At 39.0% G+C, this 16,298-nt stretch overlaps 1 protein-coding gene across 1 annotated transcript in view; it reads left to right on the top strand.

The window, feature by feature from the left end:
* Window positions 1-16,298, top strand: part of PIGN (phosphatidylinositol glycan anchor biosynthesis class N) — a 98,804-nt gene that overhangs the window by 23,794 nt on the left and 58,712 nt on the right. Inside the window, exons 6-9 of the mRNA XM_083859599.1 lie at window positions 5,882-6,006; window positions 7,183-7,313; window positions 11,055-11,171; window positions 15,626-15,666. Of these exons, the coding sequence (XP_083715725.1) occupies window positions 5,882-6,006; window positions 7,183-7,313; window positions 11,055-11,171; window positions 15,626-15,666 (414 nt within the window). The remainder of the gene's footprint in view (window positions 1-5,881; window positions 6,007-7,182; window positions 7,314-11,054; window positions 11,172-15,625; window positions 15,667-16,298) is intronic.

The following is a 16,298-nucleotide window of genomic DNA, read 5'->3' on the forward strand; positions in this document are numbered from 1 at the left end:
CATAAGTAAAAATTTCTTGAATCAACTTTCATGACAATTGTAAGAAGTATTTATCATTCAATGCTAATTAAAAAACTAGCACTAATAAAAGTACCGTGTAAAAACATTATTGGCTTTTCTTTGTTGTGTTTGCCTCTAATGCGAATCCCATCTTGAAGCGTTAAAGACCCTTTAAGATCTTGAATGCAATTAGTTAAGGATTTTATAACAGATATTGCAGCATGGCTGAAATTATAATTCTTCATTATGAAAGCAAAATTGACTTATTTTTTGTCAAGCTTGTACGCTGACTGCAATTGTTCAGTGTGGCTTTTCCAGATAGATGTAGATGCCTTCTGATTTTTTGCTGCGGTTCACACTCTGCTGTGGCTGCCAGAGCAGTCGCAGTTTGTTTTGGGGGACAAGGTGTGAGACAGAGGCCAGAGGCAGCCTAGACCGTGGAGCTGTAGAATTTGTTGATGTGGTGCTCTGCTCAGCTGATGGGTGAGTGCTGATTCATGACTGCTGTTTTCTGTGACGCTATTACCATAAGCGTTAATAGTCCAAGGCTCATGATTTCTGATTATTCATTAATTCCTGCATTTGTTATTCCATGCTTCCTTACTTGTTCTGGATTAGAAATGCTGGTAGTGGGCATTGGTGTATAAATATTTGTATCACTGAAGCAGTTAAGTGAAATACTTTCTGGGTCTCATAACAATGGTAACGAGTTTAAGACTTAGACTTTTTTTTTTTTTACAAGATCTTTGGGCTGTATGCATTAGTATAGCTAACCAGCATAAATCAAATCAACAAAAAATGAAACAAAATAAGTCAAACTAAATCATCATGTGTTTAGAAAGTGAATGGTGGTTCTGCTTTAAGCAGTGACATAGGGTGGAAAAGTTCATTATAGTTTGCAAATTTTCAAAGGAAGTGGTTTTCTGAGTTTGCAGGTGAAAAGATGGGAGGTTTTTAAGTGCCATCATCTCCCTGAATGTGCGCTTGTGCCATGTTGTGTGTTGTAATGCATATGAATAATACAAATCAAATTAGGCTGTCAGTTACACTTGAATGACTGTTGTCATAAAGTTGCACCCTGCTGTCATTTGGAGCTGCACAAGTATGTGAGGGTAGTGCTACCTTTCTTTTGCTTCAGAACACCTAATGCCATTTATCCTTTCAAGCTATAACGATATGTTTAAAATATATGTCATTACTGATTACTTTTTCCTTGGAGCCAGCACCATTCTTTTTAAGACTTATTTTGCCCATCTAAATTCCATACTGTGAATGGATAGGACTTGATTGACTGGCATAAGCCACACATTCCATTAATCATCTCTTCAACTACGCATCAACAATTGCTTCAGGAGTATGAAACTTGAGGCTTACTGAAACCAAGGTCACTCTGCTATTATAGCTCAAACAACTTTCAGCTGTGCTAGTGAGATTATATGTAAGTAGGAATTATAGAATGCTAGAATCTAAATTCTTGCCTACTCTTTTTCTTTCCCCCTCTGTGTTTTATCTCATGTATTTAACAATATATTGTTTAACTCATATGTTGGCCAATGTGGTCCCTGGGTTTCTGCCTCTTTAGGAAGCAAAAGACACCAAATATACTTCCTCTCCTATTTGCAGTCCACGGGTTCTGAGTGTCATGAGGGCTGCTTGCGCCTTCCTCTGCCCCAGAAAACAATGGGGATGAGATGAATCACAGCTAACTCATGTTTGGCCTACTAGTGCTGGCAGTCTGAAATTGCTTGTTCTCTTTAAAAATGCTATCTAATAGTAACTTACCATTAGGAGATGGTAAACTCTAACTACTTTTTATTTGTGTTATGCTTAAGTCATGAGTAGAAGAAAAATGTATGACAATGGATGGTTCTTGTCCTATGTCCCCATGATACAAGGTGATCGTAACCCTTTCTTGGGACAGAAAATACACCACTGACTAGACTGTCTGGGTTTATTTTCAGCAGTGTGAAAATTCAGCAATATTAATATGCACTAATAACTTGGGGAGTGGTTTGGAGTTCCAGATGGGTGTGGGTTGATGGACTGTGGTTTTCTTTTTCTGTGTTTTGGGTTGTTTGGGGGTTCTTTTGGTGTGTTTGGGTTGTTGTTTTGTTTTTTTTTTTTTTTTTTATGAAGCTGGCAAAATAATTAAGGGATGGAGTTCAATCACTGTGGTGTGGCTCAATGATTCTTAGTTAAATAACCTTTACCTAAATCATAGTTTGAGTCTATGCTGAGAAACTAAGGAGAAAAGTACTGGGAATCTAGATTAACTAATGAGAAAAAATGGTCTTGTTGACATGTTTCTGATTTTTGAAAATATTTAGTGGAAAATAGTTTCAACTCCTTTTTTATTTAGGGGTAAAAAGTTTAAAATTCCAGGAACTTAGTCTTGGAGATGAGTTCCAGTAATGGCCTAACCACAATTTATTATGATCAAAGGGGGGTGTAGGATATGCTCAAGGTATTCAGTTAATGTCTTCTCACTGAAAGGGACATGTAGATGCGGGTGGCCAAAAATTGTGGTTTTTTTCCTTTATTCTTTTCTCAATTTGAACACAGTATTCCATTCTTTCTTTGCCCCCTTTATGCTGGAGAAAGGCCACCCAAGCCTTCAGACTGTCCCTTCTGTGCAGGGTGGTGGATGGAGTCCAGAATTGAATTATGTTCAACTTTGAAGCTCTGCAGACAATGCTGTGACCGGATGTTGATTTGTGCCAGTGGCTTTCAATACAGATAGCTCTGCTCTAATAACTGTCCACTGGTTTTATGATTTATTTCAAATGTGTTAGTGTCCTGTGCATGGTCACGCTCAATGGATCTAAACCTGTCATATATGTTTGTCCTGCCTTTGTACTTTTGTTTTACATCAGAAAACTGGCATAACTGTTTAGACTCTCCCATCAGCACAAATCAGGGTGCATGGCTTGAAGCAGCCAATTAAATTAAGTTGTCCTAGATTAAGGAGCTTTGTGAAAGGAAGAAGTTTGTTTGGTCTCTCTAGTACATGCAGTCAGCAACAGTTTATCAGCTCTACTAAAGAGTCATGCTTCCATGGATGACACTGAGGGAACAAAAGGTCCCCAATTACTTAGATGCTTAACATTTTAAATTTTACATTTTGTTCAGACATCTGTAAATGATTTGTTAGACCTTCTTACTAGTCTTTATTTCTTCTTTGCTTTCTCTCATCTGAGGAGGGAGATTATTAGATCAAGATTTCACATAGTTATAACTAAAGCTCTGTTGTAGTAATTTAATTAGTATTACATTATAATTAAGTTCACAGCTTGCTGTAAATGTTTTAATGGGGAACTCTGTTCTCATCTCATTAAGTTGCATATCAGTTGTGACCAGTGCATTATTTTGTTGTTAGTTGACAGAAAATCAAACAAAAGTTGCCAGAATCATTTAAAAAGGATGTTGAAAGGAAGCTGTAGTTGTCTTGAGTCCAGCTCTCTTTGTGAAGGAGGTTCAGTTAAAGCAACATGCTCAGGCCTTGCCCAGTCAAGTTTTGAGCATCTCCAAGGACAAGCATTTTAAGCAGCTGTTCCAATATCTGACTATAGTTATGGTTTACCAAATAATGTTTAAATGTCTCTTTATCTTACTGCAATTTTCTACATTCCAAATTGTGACTTTCCCCTCCTGTCTCATCTCTGAGGCCCTCTGGTCAGTCTGGCTCAATCAGAGGATTGACATTCCCTTTACCTTCATGGTACACGGTTGTGTACAGAAATGAGACCTCTCCTTAGCTGCTTTTTCTTAAGACTGGAAAAAACTAAGTGCTTTTAGCTCTTAGTTGTTTACTGCTGTCCCTGAAACTTCTTGGTGAGATTCAGTTTACATATACAGTAGAGACAATATTACTGAATAGAGGAAATAAAAGGGAATAAAGAATAAAAGAGTGAGGCAGGAAGATAATTAAAATAGTGATGGATTGGAAACTAGTGTTGTGTAGAGGCAGGACTCAAGTTTTATGAACACTGAGTACCAAAAAGAAGAGGCCTTTACCAGGCTATAAGGAGATGCAGGAATACTTTTAAACAAACAGTTCAGTGATGTCCAAGGTGAAGTGATTTTTGCCCTTAGTTTGTTTGGTACCTGCTTGCAAACTCACCACCTTTGTCAGCCATCACTCCTTGGTTGGTGACCTTCCTGTTGTTTCTTGGGATTTTTTTCATTAAACCATTTTTATTCAAGTTTCGTGGGATAAAGTTTGCTGTTTGGTCTGGGAAAAGATGTCACATCTTAGGTTGCATTCATCTTCTTTGTGTTTGTAGTTGGCCAGAATTTGGGCAAACTTCTGGCTGCTGCTGCTCTGGCTTATGAGGTGACTGGGACTGGGGAAGTGGAATGCTTTTGGTGTATCATGGGGACTCGTCTGGTGGGAGAGGAGGAGCTCAGGCCTTACTTTCTTCTGGATAGTTTCTTTTGCTTAATCATTCTGTGATAGAAAAGCATATGCCTTCTAATATTGATCTACATTTTAGGATTTAATTTTGGGAGTTTTCCTGTTTGTCTGTTTTGATATGCTTTGTTTTGATTTCCTTTTATTTAATTAAAATTAGGAAACAGTTTTATTGTATCCTGCAAATTACTGGTGTGCTCTGGAAAGCTTCTTCAGTCTGTGTTCAAATATGTGCAGGTGGATGGATCTCTGTGGGAAATGAAAATCTTCTTAAAAATAATTATATTGCTATTTAATGTAATCGGGTTTTGTTCTTGTATCTTTATTTAAAATATTTCTGGACTTTAGTCATGATTTTGTTTGGACAAGAGTTGAAGCTGAGAGCATGCAAATATTAGTCCATGCGGCTTGTGTGTACTCAGGGAGTTAGAAAAGTGGAACTGCATACTGCCATGATTTCCTGGCATAGCTCACTGTGATATCCTCACTGCCACTTTGGTCTTCCTCTGGGTACAGTGACTTTGTTTATACAAGGTATGAGCTTTAGATTTTAAGCGCTCCATCACTATCACAGCTGTGTGGTGGACTGCCTTGTCCTTTGGTGACAGAAATGCTTCCCTGCCTCCACCAGCATTTTCCCTGGACTATTGCATGAAGTTCAAAGATGCTCTCACTTATATTAGTGTACTGAAAGGTTCTCTAGATGCTTTTTGAACTAAGACCCTACCCAACTTTGTTTCCTTGGGCAGTGCTGTTACTAAGGAGCTGATGCTGGAGTAGCTGTCTGCCTGCATTTTGCATTGCTGTAATGTGGCTGGTCTAACACAGAATAGCCGTGTCAAGACTTGTTCAGTCCAAGGGGAAAATCCTCCCCTGGCATCTGCCTCAGGGATGTGCTTAAGTAGGACACATGCAAGGCAGATGTATGTTCTGTAGTTCATGTATTTGCAAAGCATGTCATATTTTGTTCTGTTTTTATTTAGTTTCTGCAACCAAGTTGTAGCTTGGTATCTCAGTCCTGCAGAAGTCGCCTCTAAACCAAGAGTACTTGAGACCTTTGCTTCCAATTTAAATTCAATAAATCAGTAGAAATGCAGAGCCATAAGTGGGTACTCAGGAATGGTTCATCAGTTTGTTTATATAGGAGGCAAAGAAGGGATGATGTATTTCTGCCTACACAAACTCAAAAAAAACCCTGTACAAAACCAGAACAAACCAGTAGAAAAAAGCCTCCCAAATAACAAAAGAACATTTCAAAGTAAATGTTGTCTTAGATAAGCTGAAAAATTGGACTGACTGTACTGATAGCAGTTGTCCTCCAAGCTATAAATTAGGAAGTCATTATTTTTCCTCTTTTTAAACTCTAATAATTACTAGTATTTTGATATGGAGACAGCAGTGTTTTAGTTTTAATAAGATGCTTATCTTCTTCCATTTTACTCAGATTATTAATGGCTTTATTCCATACAGAGCTTCTTTAATTCTTCCAGAAGCAATCAGACATTGTTCTCTGCACTGAATGAAGAGAAAGTGGTTCTGTTCCTGCATTTGCTTGGCATAGACACCAATGGACATGCTCATCGACCAAACTCAAGGTAATTGAGATATTAAGCATATCTTTCTTACTAGTTTTAAATGCATATAGTAACTTCTTTAACAGTGCAATTTATCAAGCCAGAAACAAGACTTGTTGTGTTGGGGATCATATATGTCACCATGATCATTCTGAACTTTTGAGGTTATTTTGTTTTTTAAGGTCCCATCTGTAGAAATGAAAGATTTTTGCTCTGTACAGTATGCCAGGTAACACTCCTGTAGTCAAGTCTGATTTTTAGCAATTGTCTTAGCTATAGTTAACACATAATCTAGAGGATATGTAGGAAATGCAGTTTTAAACATAAGATGGATACAGTTTTCAGATGATATCACTTCACTGCTGAAGTTGAGTTTATAGACAACAGTAAGTGGCTGCAAATTCTGGGATTATGTTTCCTTATTTCACTTGAAAAAAGAGAAGAGTTTAGATTAACAGCTCTAATTACCAATTCATCTTGAAGTTCATTACTTGAGAACTTTCTTTTAATTTCTTCACATCCTGCTTTGCAGGATTTTATGTCTTTCTCTTGATTTTTGCACTTTTAAAATTCTCTGATTTCCTTCATCACTCTAAAGTTCATACTTGCTGTATGTCTAATACTCATTTATTATGATTTTTTTAAAGACAGAGTTTAAAAACTGACTTTAGTGACAGGTAGGAAATTAGTTGTCTGAAAGTTAATCATGGTCACTTTTACTGAAAATGTACAAATTTTTTATTTAGCCTCTATTCCAGAAAACTAGGGTCTGTCCTGATCTATGAATCATCTCTAAACACTGACTGCCTGGTGAGATCTTTCTTTGCTATTTAGTTACCAGCTTAAAGTAAATTTTGCAGCTTACCAGAATTCCTTAGTTTTGGCATTCTGCTTAACCTGCCTGGCATCTGTGAGTAGTAAAATTGTCTTATGTTGAGGACAGGTCAGATTTTAAATATAACTCCATTTGAAACTCTGGTTTCAGTAATCTTCAAACTGTGCTACAACAATTCAATATCTCAGTAAGACTCAGAGGAGGAGGGATTTTACATGTAGGAAGCCTTTTGTTAGCTTGCTGTTCATTTGAGGTTAAAGCTGTCTGTGCTGAAAGGACTGGGCTTTATGAGCATGGATAAGTTACTTTAAACCAAGTGAGAGAGCCACCTTGAATGTAACATTTTCTTCCTATTTTTCAAGGGAATACCAGGAGAATATTAAACAAGTCGATGAGGGTGTGAAAGAAATTGCTTCACTGATTGACAATTTCTATGGAAATGATGGGAAAACTGCATTTATTTTAACATCTGACCATGGAATGACAGATTGGGGTGAGTCTTTTTAAATATTGAGTTCGTTGAGTTTATGAGCATCTGGTGTATGATTAGCGAGCTCTGTCCCATGAGAAACTTTGGAACTCCTGCTTTGATTTGGTATCCTAAGTGTTGCTTGTGTATGACAATCCATGGAAATTGCTGATAGCTGTATTCTATGTCTGGACAGAAAAAAAGACACTAAGTTAAAGCTTAACTTCCTCAGTGACTGCTAGTAGGGCTAGAAAGATTGCTGCAGAAAACCACCTCAAGCAGGAGGAGATGGTGTTATTTGGCTGCCAGCAGCAAATTTGGTCTTGTTCCAGCTGCTCTAGGAGATACAGTTCTCACTTTGGTGCTGTTAAAGCACCTGGAAAAGGTGAGAAATCTGTCCAGGAGCTGGTGAAAAACTGTACAGGGAGAGGTTTTTTGAGGAGTGCAGAATCTTTTTGCTTATTTTGGCCTTTGAAGAGCAGCAGAAGGGATGGGAGTGCTGTGTGGTCTTTCTGGAGGAGACTGGTGCTGGAGACAGATGAAGCAGCTGAGAGTACAGAGAGGAGAGTGAGGCAGGGGCCAACCATGCTGATACCCACAGAGGAGGCTTGTGAAGGGTATGGCCACAGTGGCCAAATGCTTTTGAGGGCAGATGAGAAGTTTACAATGGTAAGCTCATTTAGACATTTTTTCCCTAGTTCTTTCTTTTTTCAAGACTTGTTCTTGTGTGCAGCCAGTGAAAGTGATAAGTCTCTCTTCCAGTGCTGTGCATTTGCAGCTACTAACTATGATACTTTTGAACCAAGGCTGCTGCAGGCATGGTTGTAACAAAACATCTGTCATCATCTTACTCTGTGTATGAAATCCTGAAGTTTTTCAACTGAAGGGATGCAGATTTTTTCTGTCATCAGAGATAACAAAAATATACAAATATTTATTCAATCAGCCTAATTACCATCTGTTCAGTTGCAAAATAGTCCATTTTGAATATTATTTACTGCTGACTGCCACTTGCAATAAAAATTTAATTCTGCTATATGTTTTTGTATGTTTCAAGAGATTATTTCATTATTTTTTTATAAAGGGGTACATATATATATATGATCATAGGGATCTCAGGAGGTCCAACCACACCTGCTCAAGGCAGGATTAGCTTTGGAATCAGATACAGGTGCTAGGCCTTTATTCAGCAGGGCCTGTAAAACCTCAAAAGGATGGAGCCTATGCAACCCTTCTGGGCAGCCTGCTCTGCTGCTCTTGTGGAGGAGGAAAGGTTTTCTGTAGCTGCAGTCTGAACTTCCTTTGTTTCAAATTATGCCTGTGCTGTCGTGCTCCCACCCTGCACCACAGTGACACTGGCTCCATCCCCTCTCAAACCCCCTCACAGTGGGGTACAGGCAGGCTGCTCTGGTGTGTTCTCCCCAAAGCTATTTCTTCTCCAGGCTGACCAAGTCCCAGTCCCTCAGCTGCTTCTCAGAGGGCAAGTGCTCCTCACTGAGACCATTCCAGATGATGGGTGTCTTTCCAGTACCAGAGGAGCCCCAAACTGGATCCAGTGTCTAAAGGTTGTCTCACAGGTACTGAATGGAGGAGAGCAATCCCTTCCCTGTACCATTCTCCTGTTAACACTGCCTGGGGTGCTGTTGGCTTTCCTTGCTGCCAGTGTTCTCATTATTTATTGGGTCATTTGAAAGGGGAATATAAAAGGTGTTAGGATCAACTTCTTCAGGCTTTGAGAACCACTGGTCTTGTCATAGTTTTCTGTCATCCCTTTCTGTCTTGAAGGAAAAGCTTGATCTTGTGCCAGAAGTGTTAATGACTTCAAAGTTGATTTTAGTGAATCCAAGAGCAAACCCAGAGATTCTGCTCAGGCCCATTGTGAGCTGTTTGAAGCATAGTTCAGGAGCTTTAATTTGAGCTGGCTCATAGTATCAGCCCCTGCTGCAGCCTTTTAGTGGTTATTTGCAGAATGGGATGTGCATCAGTTTAAAACAAATTAAACATTGGAAGGATGGGGGAGGCTTTTAGGGAAAAGAATATGAGCTGAATTAGATGTGATCAAAGACATGGTTACTGGCAAAAGCCAATGAAGTCACATGCTTTCTCAGTCTGACTCCATGACTTTAAATTCATGTCAGATGGAATTGCTGACCACCAATGCAGGGCATTTCATACCCACTCTCACCTTGGCCTCTTGTTCCTGCTACCATCCTGACACAAGTACCTGTGTGGTGTGCTGGACCATGGAACAGACAGCTAAACAACAGCACCCTTTTTCCCCCTTTCCTCTGAAAAAGTCTATTTGGGGAGTGCTGGGGGTAGAACCTGGACCTGACCCAGCTGAAAAGAATTATTTTTCTTCCCCTTTTGTTATTCAGATCAGGCTGAAACCTGTTTCTTTATACGAGGGAGGGAGTGGGTACAGCTGCCTCTCTCAGCTGTATCTGTCTTAACATATTCATAGAGGCAGAATCTCTGTGAAATGCTGGTGGCTTGGCTAAAATGTAAACTCACCAAAATATCACTTTCCTCCTGCAACAATAAGAATATAACTGATTTAAGAAATAATCCCTGGTCCCTGGAAGATACAGAAAGTTCTTTCTCCATAAGCTTTTTTCCCAAGCTCTTTCTTCAAAAAAGAGCAATTGTTGCTGTTTTTTGAGCCTAGAAAGTGCCACCCAAGGAACATCAGAAATCTAATTCCCAGACCAGCGTGTTCAAAAGATTTGTGCTGTTTAAAATAAGCAAAGTTGGCTCTTCAGCTGTGCCACAGTGATTGTTTTAAGGACAGAATTGGGTATGAAACTGGGAATAGCCTTGAGGCTGCACAACAGTGTGCTCTCTGTCCTTTGTATTTATTATAATATATATCCATAGACAGGGAAGAGCATGTGTCTATGCAAATATAAGGAAAATGTGTAATCTTATAGACCATGCAGTGACCCACATGGGGTTGTATAGGGTTTGTATAACATATAAACATAGAGTTTGTATAACAAAGTCCTTCCCTTTGAGGCTGGGTTATCTCACTGCTCTGGTACCTCACCCACTAGATTCAATCACCAGCATTTTTTTCAAGCTTGTGTGGCTCCTGCTTTAGTACAACTGCTGCTGAGATGTCATAGTTTTCAACCTGCCTGCTTTTGGTGGCTGATATGTTACTTTGCAGGGAATAAATTTCTCCAGGGAAGAAAGTAATGTTTTATCAATTTTTAAGGAGTGTGTTACTAGACTTTAAAACATTAAAAATGAACTTCTATCACTGTTGGAAGAATGACAGTTGCAATGCATATTGCTTCCTGGTTTTAAAGTGGAAATCTAATTCTTATTCTGAGGTCAGTTCTATATGATTTTTTTTTTTCACATGTGCCTAATATTACTGAAATCAGGCATTCCTGGTTTCACTGCGATGCTCATCATAAGCACATCTACATATTTTGAGCTGGTAACTCCTCTGTATGTTGAGGCTTTAAAAATACTATGGCTTTAGTTTCTGTATGTTAAAAATTTGAGAGCTTTAATATAAAGAGTTATATTTTTATAGTCTTAACTGATACTGATTCCCCAACTTAAAACTTGAAGTTAGCCTTTATTGTTAGTGACACAAAAATAAGCAATGAAGCTGGAATAGGTTGTCTGTAACAGGTTTTTAGTATGTCTGTAACAAGAGCTTAGTACACGTGTGCGTATTTTTATTGCATGTAGGTTTTGTTTCTTTTTACAGCATATGTCTTAAAGTTTGTTTGTTTGTTTGGTGCATCTTAGGATCCCACGGAGCTGGTCATCCCACAGAAACTTTAACACCACTAATTGTTTGGGGTGCTGGGGTAAATTATCCACAGAAAGTTACATCCCAGTTCTTTGAAGACAATTTTTTGAAAGGTAGGTAAAATATAAAACTTAACTGAAAGATTCTGATAGAAACAGATGTTTTTAATCTGTTGATCTTCACTGACTTCTGTTCCATTTCAGCAAGTATGATTTGCTTTGTGTGGCCTGTAAAGAAAAGGTGGCAGGGTATGCCTAAGGAAGGTACTGCAAAATTGGGTAGATAAATATCAGTCACTTTTCTTTTCTAATCATGGAATTGAAAACTTTCTCTTTGTTGACAGGAGTCTATTCATGCTCCTAAAACTTAGTTCCAGAGAAGACTTAATTTTTAGGGAGACTCTCAGAGTCTGCTGTTTGTACAGAAATAGCAGTTCTGCTATTTGTACAGAAACAAGATAAGTTGACAAGTTCAAAGATGCCTTTCTAATTTCACAGCACAACTCTGTGGACTTTCCAGGAGCTGTCTTGTCTCATTTGCATCCTTGTAGCACATCCTTGCATCTGTTGTGCAAATGTAAACAGCTTTTTCTCAATGAAAGACTGTGATTCTTCACTGTTATTTTTCCTTTTTGTAATTTATTTAGGAGTAAACTTCTTTTTAAAAGAATGAGTTTTTATTTTTTCACATACATGATACAATTAACACTGTCTTACTGAAATATCAGTGGGATTAGGGAGTCTTTAACACTGATTAAATTGTTCAAGCTATTCCTCTTTCATGTGCCCTATTCTTGTAGCCTGCTCTGTTTTTAAAGATGCCCTGAGTCTTGGGTTGTTGCTCACGATCAATGAGGTAATGACTTCCTATTTTATTGGATTGTTTGTCAAGGTACATTAGAGAAAACAGGCAAAAGTTACTTCAGCCCTGAGGTTTTAACTCCGCCCTGCTCTTGAGAAGGTATTTGGTAACAGATTAGGTCATTTCAGATATAGGCAGTGCTAACATTTCACTCTTTGTGCCTAACTGCTGCTATAAAACTATGACATCTGTGATAAAATTGAAAACTGTTGTAGAAAAAATAGAAAACAGATTAAAACAACTGATTTTGGTGTCTGCGATGGCTGATCTGGTAGACATTTAAGGACATTTGATGTCAAAGGGTTGATCTGTAATAGCTGAATTTTACATCTATCAGTTTCCTTGATTTTCAGCAGCTTTAGTACAAACCTCAGCATTTGACTTCAAGTCATGATGAAAATGTGAGAGATTTCAAAAAAGATGAGCACCGAGCTGACTCCCAGATGCACAATAGGGAAAGCTGTATGGCCCTCATCTGTTGGGCAATGTGTATTTACTTAAAGGATGACATTTGTCTGCACCCTGCTGTGCCTGCTTCATATTTTCTTTCTGATGGTTAGAAAACTAGCAAACCAAATAACCACACAAAAAACCAAGCACACCAAAGCAAATATCAGAAACTCCTCTGTTCATTTAGCTTTGCGTCTGTCAAGCATGTTGTTGCTTTATTTAGACACTAAACTTACAGATTCTTAACTGCCAAGGATGGTATCTGTTGAAGGTTTGAGATGTTCTGAGTATCTTGGGAGTTTGAATTTCTATTTGAGTATTTTCTTAGAGAGTGGCTGTTCTCTCTATGGTAGTACATCAGAGCTTCTAGTAGGTTACGTAGCTTTGAAGTAAAGAGAAAATTGTTGAAATGGAACTTAGCACTTGCACAGGTCAATCCAGTTCAGCTACTCCATTGTTACAATCCCAGATATTTTCACATAGTTAACATATAAAAGGAAAGCTGTTTAAACGAGGTCTCTTGAAATGTTCTTTGGATTTGTCTTTCCTGCTCCCTACAGCTGCAGCTATGACTGTGTGCAGGGGAGGAGGGTATTTTCAAGACTGCTGTGTCACTGATGTATGCAGGTGTCAGGCTTAAATTTCTAGCTGCATTGCCCCAGTGTTCGAATTTCATTCATCTATTGACAATCCTTTGTAATTTTTCTGAGTTAAGTGTTTATGGAAATTTATTGACAGAACATTTCTAATGCTGACAAACTTCTTATGCTCTATTCAGTGCAAGCAGGCTGTAGGCAGCTCAGTGAATTGTCTTTCTTCTCATTGTTGCCATGGAGGGTTCATACCCCCCAAAGGCAGTGCCAGAAGGCAGGACTTAGCCTGTCCAGTTTGTCACAGAGACATTGATGTCCTCCTTGGATGGCCAGGGAGGGCACAGAGTCTGCTTTGGGTTGACAGCCTTCTCCTCATCAGTTTTGTCACCTGTGCTCTGCCTTCCCTCAGGCCCAGTCATGTAATCCTCTTGGAAAGATTTGTTATGGCAGCCTTGCACCCTGTGGGCAACATGTGGTATTACCCATTTGGCCACTGGTTTGACCCTTCTTCAGAAAGAAACAGAATATAGAACTGCTCTCTAGTTCCTCATGGGCTGATAAGTTGGCCCTGGGGCACAAGCCCAAAGGAGCTTGTGAGTGAAGGCACTGATGCTTTAAGTTTTAGATTTCATGTTTTTCAGTTTCTGTGCTGAGCCTCATATTAAGTGTTAGTAAGCTCTCTTCATGGAATAGGTAGACAAAACAAATCCTTTCCTGCTGGAGACCAAGGACAATGAATACAAGTTTTCAGGCCCAAAAGCGTAAGCAACAGTGGACTGAAGAGAGAAAAATAAGAAGGATAGGACTTCATAACCTGAAGCTATAATTGAACAATTAAACCCCAATATGCAAATAGATCAAAACTTATAAAAGTGTGAGAATTAAAGACCAGTTGTCCATTTTTGTGACCATTTTGAGTCCACCTTGGGTGTAGCCTTGGCCAGGCTCTTGTCCTGCCCAAGGTGTACCCTTGAAGGCCTTTTAATAAATACCTATTTTATTCTGTTAGCTCTGCCCAGTCTCTGTTCCGGGTCAGCCTTCCCAAGGCAGCAGTTCTGGCACCCCGTAAAGGGATGGTGAGGCATCAGCACAACCTCCTGCAGCATCAGGATGTGGGATGCTCAAGGACATTATACACAAGCCTGGTTTGTAGGGGGTTCAGCCTGCTTTCCCACAGCTGAAGGAGCTCAGTGTACCCTACACTTGTTTGGCTTCTGTGAGGTTTTATGTGAAATTTTCCTTGACTCACATAGTCTCATCCTCAGCCTCTTTTTGAACTGGCGTTTCCCTGCTGTTTCCCCGGACTGTTTGCATCTGACAACCCAGTGAGCTGCAGTAGAAGCAGGGCAGGATAAAGGCAAAAAAAACCCTCTATAAAGTGGGTGGGAAACTGCTGAGCACTGTACAGGAAACACAGACAGCTGGAATCATAAACCAACGTGGGCAGCATGTACAGCCAAGATGCCTCACTCCTGGGAGTACAGCCTGGACTGGCTGTCTGTAGGTGTGTCCCAGTCCTTAGGAGTTCGTGGGCTCAGTATCCTGTGGCTCCTGGCCCAAAGCAGATGTCTTCAATTCTGCATTTTGGAATATCTGACTAGAGCACATGGAGATGAAAAATCTTCTGACAGAAAGAGATGTTTTCTGTAGCAGAGATAGTTTCTTTCTGCCTTAGGCACATTTTGTGTGTGCATAGACAGTTTTCCAATATTTTTCTTTGGAAAATTATATTTAAAAGGAAAACAGACAATTCATTTATATAACAGAAATATGGATAAGAGTCTGTTTCTAGAAATATAAATCCATTTTCTTTTCTGGAAAGCAAAAAGAAGCAAACTTGTTCCTTTAGGTGTGAGTTTAGCAGAATTGATGATTAATGCTGCTAATACTTCCCCTGTGTTGCCATGGGAACTCCCCTTAGCTTTTTTGCTACTGTTCAAGTACAAGTCTGCTCTTCAGGGTCCTTGTGGCACCAAATAACAGCAGACCTATACTCAAACCCTCAAAGATAGCAATGGTATGAGCTAATTGCTGGAAATAATTTGGTGTATGCAATACTGCAGATGTATGAAAGAAAAAACCAAACCTTGCTAAACTCTGTTTTAAGTAACTCTCCACCCCCAAAGAAAGCAGGCAATTTTCTCTTTATTTCCTTAGAGGCCAGTGTAGAGCAGGAAAATATAATTTTCAACCAGGTTTTTGTATGATGCACCGAAGCTTTAGGATCTAATATTTGTACTATGCTGTACCAGTGCATTTAGGACCTTGGGTTAGCCTTTTTTACAAACTATTGAAGAGATTCTGTAAATCTCCTAAATCTGAGTTTGATTCTTTTAGTTGGCATAGGAGGTAATACATCACTGTGCTGAAAAAAATAAAAGCCTTGGCCTTTCTTCTACTGATCTAGGTCACAAATGCAGGCAGCAATTTATCCTGCTAGACAAAAGAAAATGTGAACTGAAATGAATGCATTTTGTTGTTTCTGCCTGTTGAGTTCCATCTGTAACCCTTCGTGAGCTAGCATCCTAATGTAAAATCATAATTTTCTTTAGTACCTACACTTTACAGAAAATGGCAACAAGATATTAAATGTCAACTGATCTTGAACTGTCCTTTCAAATCTGTGTAGATTAGCTGTTAAAGTGTTCTATTGTTTCTTGCAGAATGGAAACTGGAGAACTTGAAGAGGCTTGATGTCAATCAGGTATCAAACATACTTAATTTAATAGTTCATAATTTTTCACCTCACAATGATTCTTGTGTGATTTAAAGTAATTTCCTTAATTTGAATGAATGATCTCACAAATGTACCATTTCCTTAGGAACAGGAACATAATGAGGGTAAGTTTAAATTGCTTGTTGACATGTGACAGCTGCACACGACTTCTCCTGAAGATGCATTACTGCACCATTTATTTAAGTGATCCCACGTGGCTGTGGGAAGAATGCAGTACAATATACCAGGTCCCCCAAGCAGCTGTCACTACATCAAAACCATTTCTTGCTATAGTGGTGAACTGTGGGGTTTTTTCATCTGTGATTGTGGCCCAAATATTTTGCAATTTAGACAATTAGTACTGAATAGGAAGAAAAGAAAGTGAACAACCTAGCCTTTGATCCCATATCAGTCAAGCTTTTTTAAACTGTGGTGATTCATCATCCTACAAAACCAAATATATGAATGGCAGATTCCAAACCTACTCAAACAAGGGAAATAATCTCATGCTAGAAGGGTCAAGTTGGGAATGTTCTGGATCAACTGCTTTCAGCAAAGCCCTGGTACAAGACTAGAGATTAGTTTTCCTCTCAAGGTTGGTAGGAGTTATGGCAGTGTTG

This window comes from Zosterops lateralis (genome assembly GCF_965231275.1).
Source record: "Zosterops lateralis genome assembly, chromosome: 1".
Taxonomy (NCBI): Eukaryota; Metazoa; Chordata; class Aves; order Passeriformes; family Zosteropidae; genus Zosterops; species Zosterops lateralis.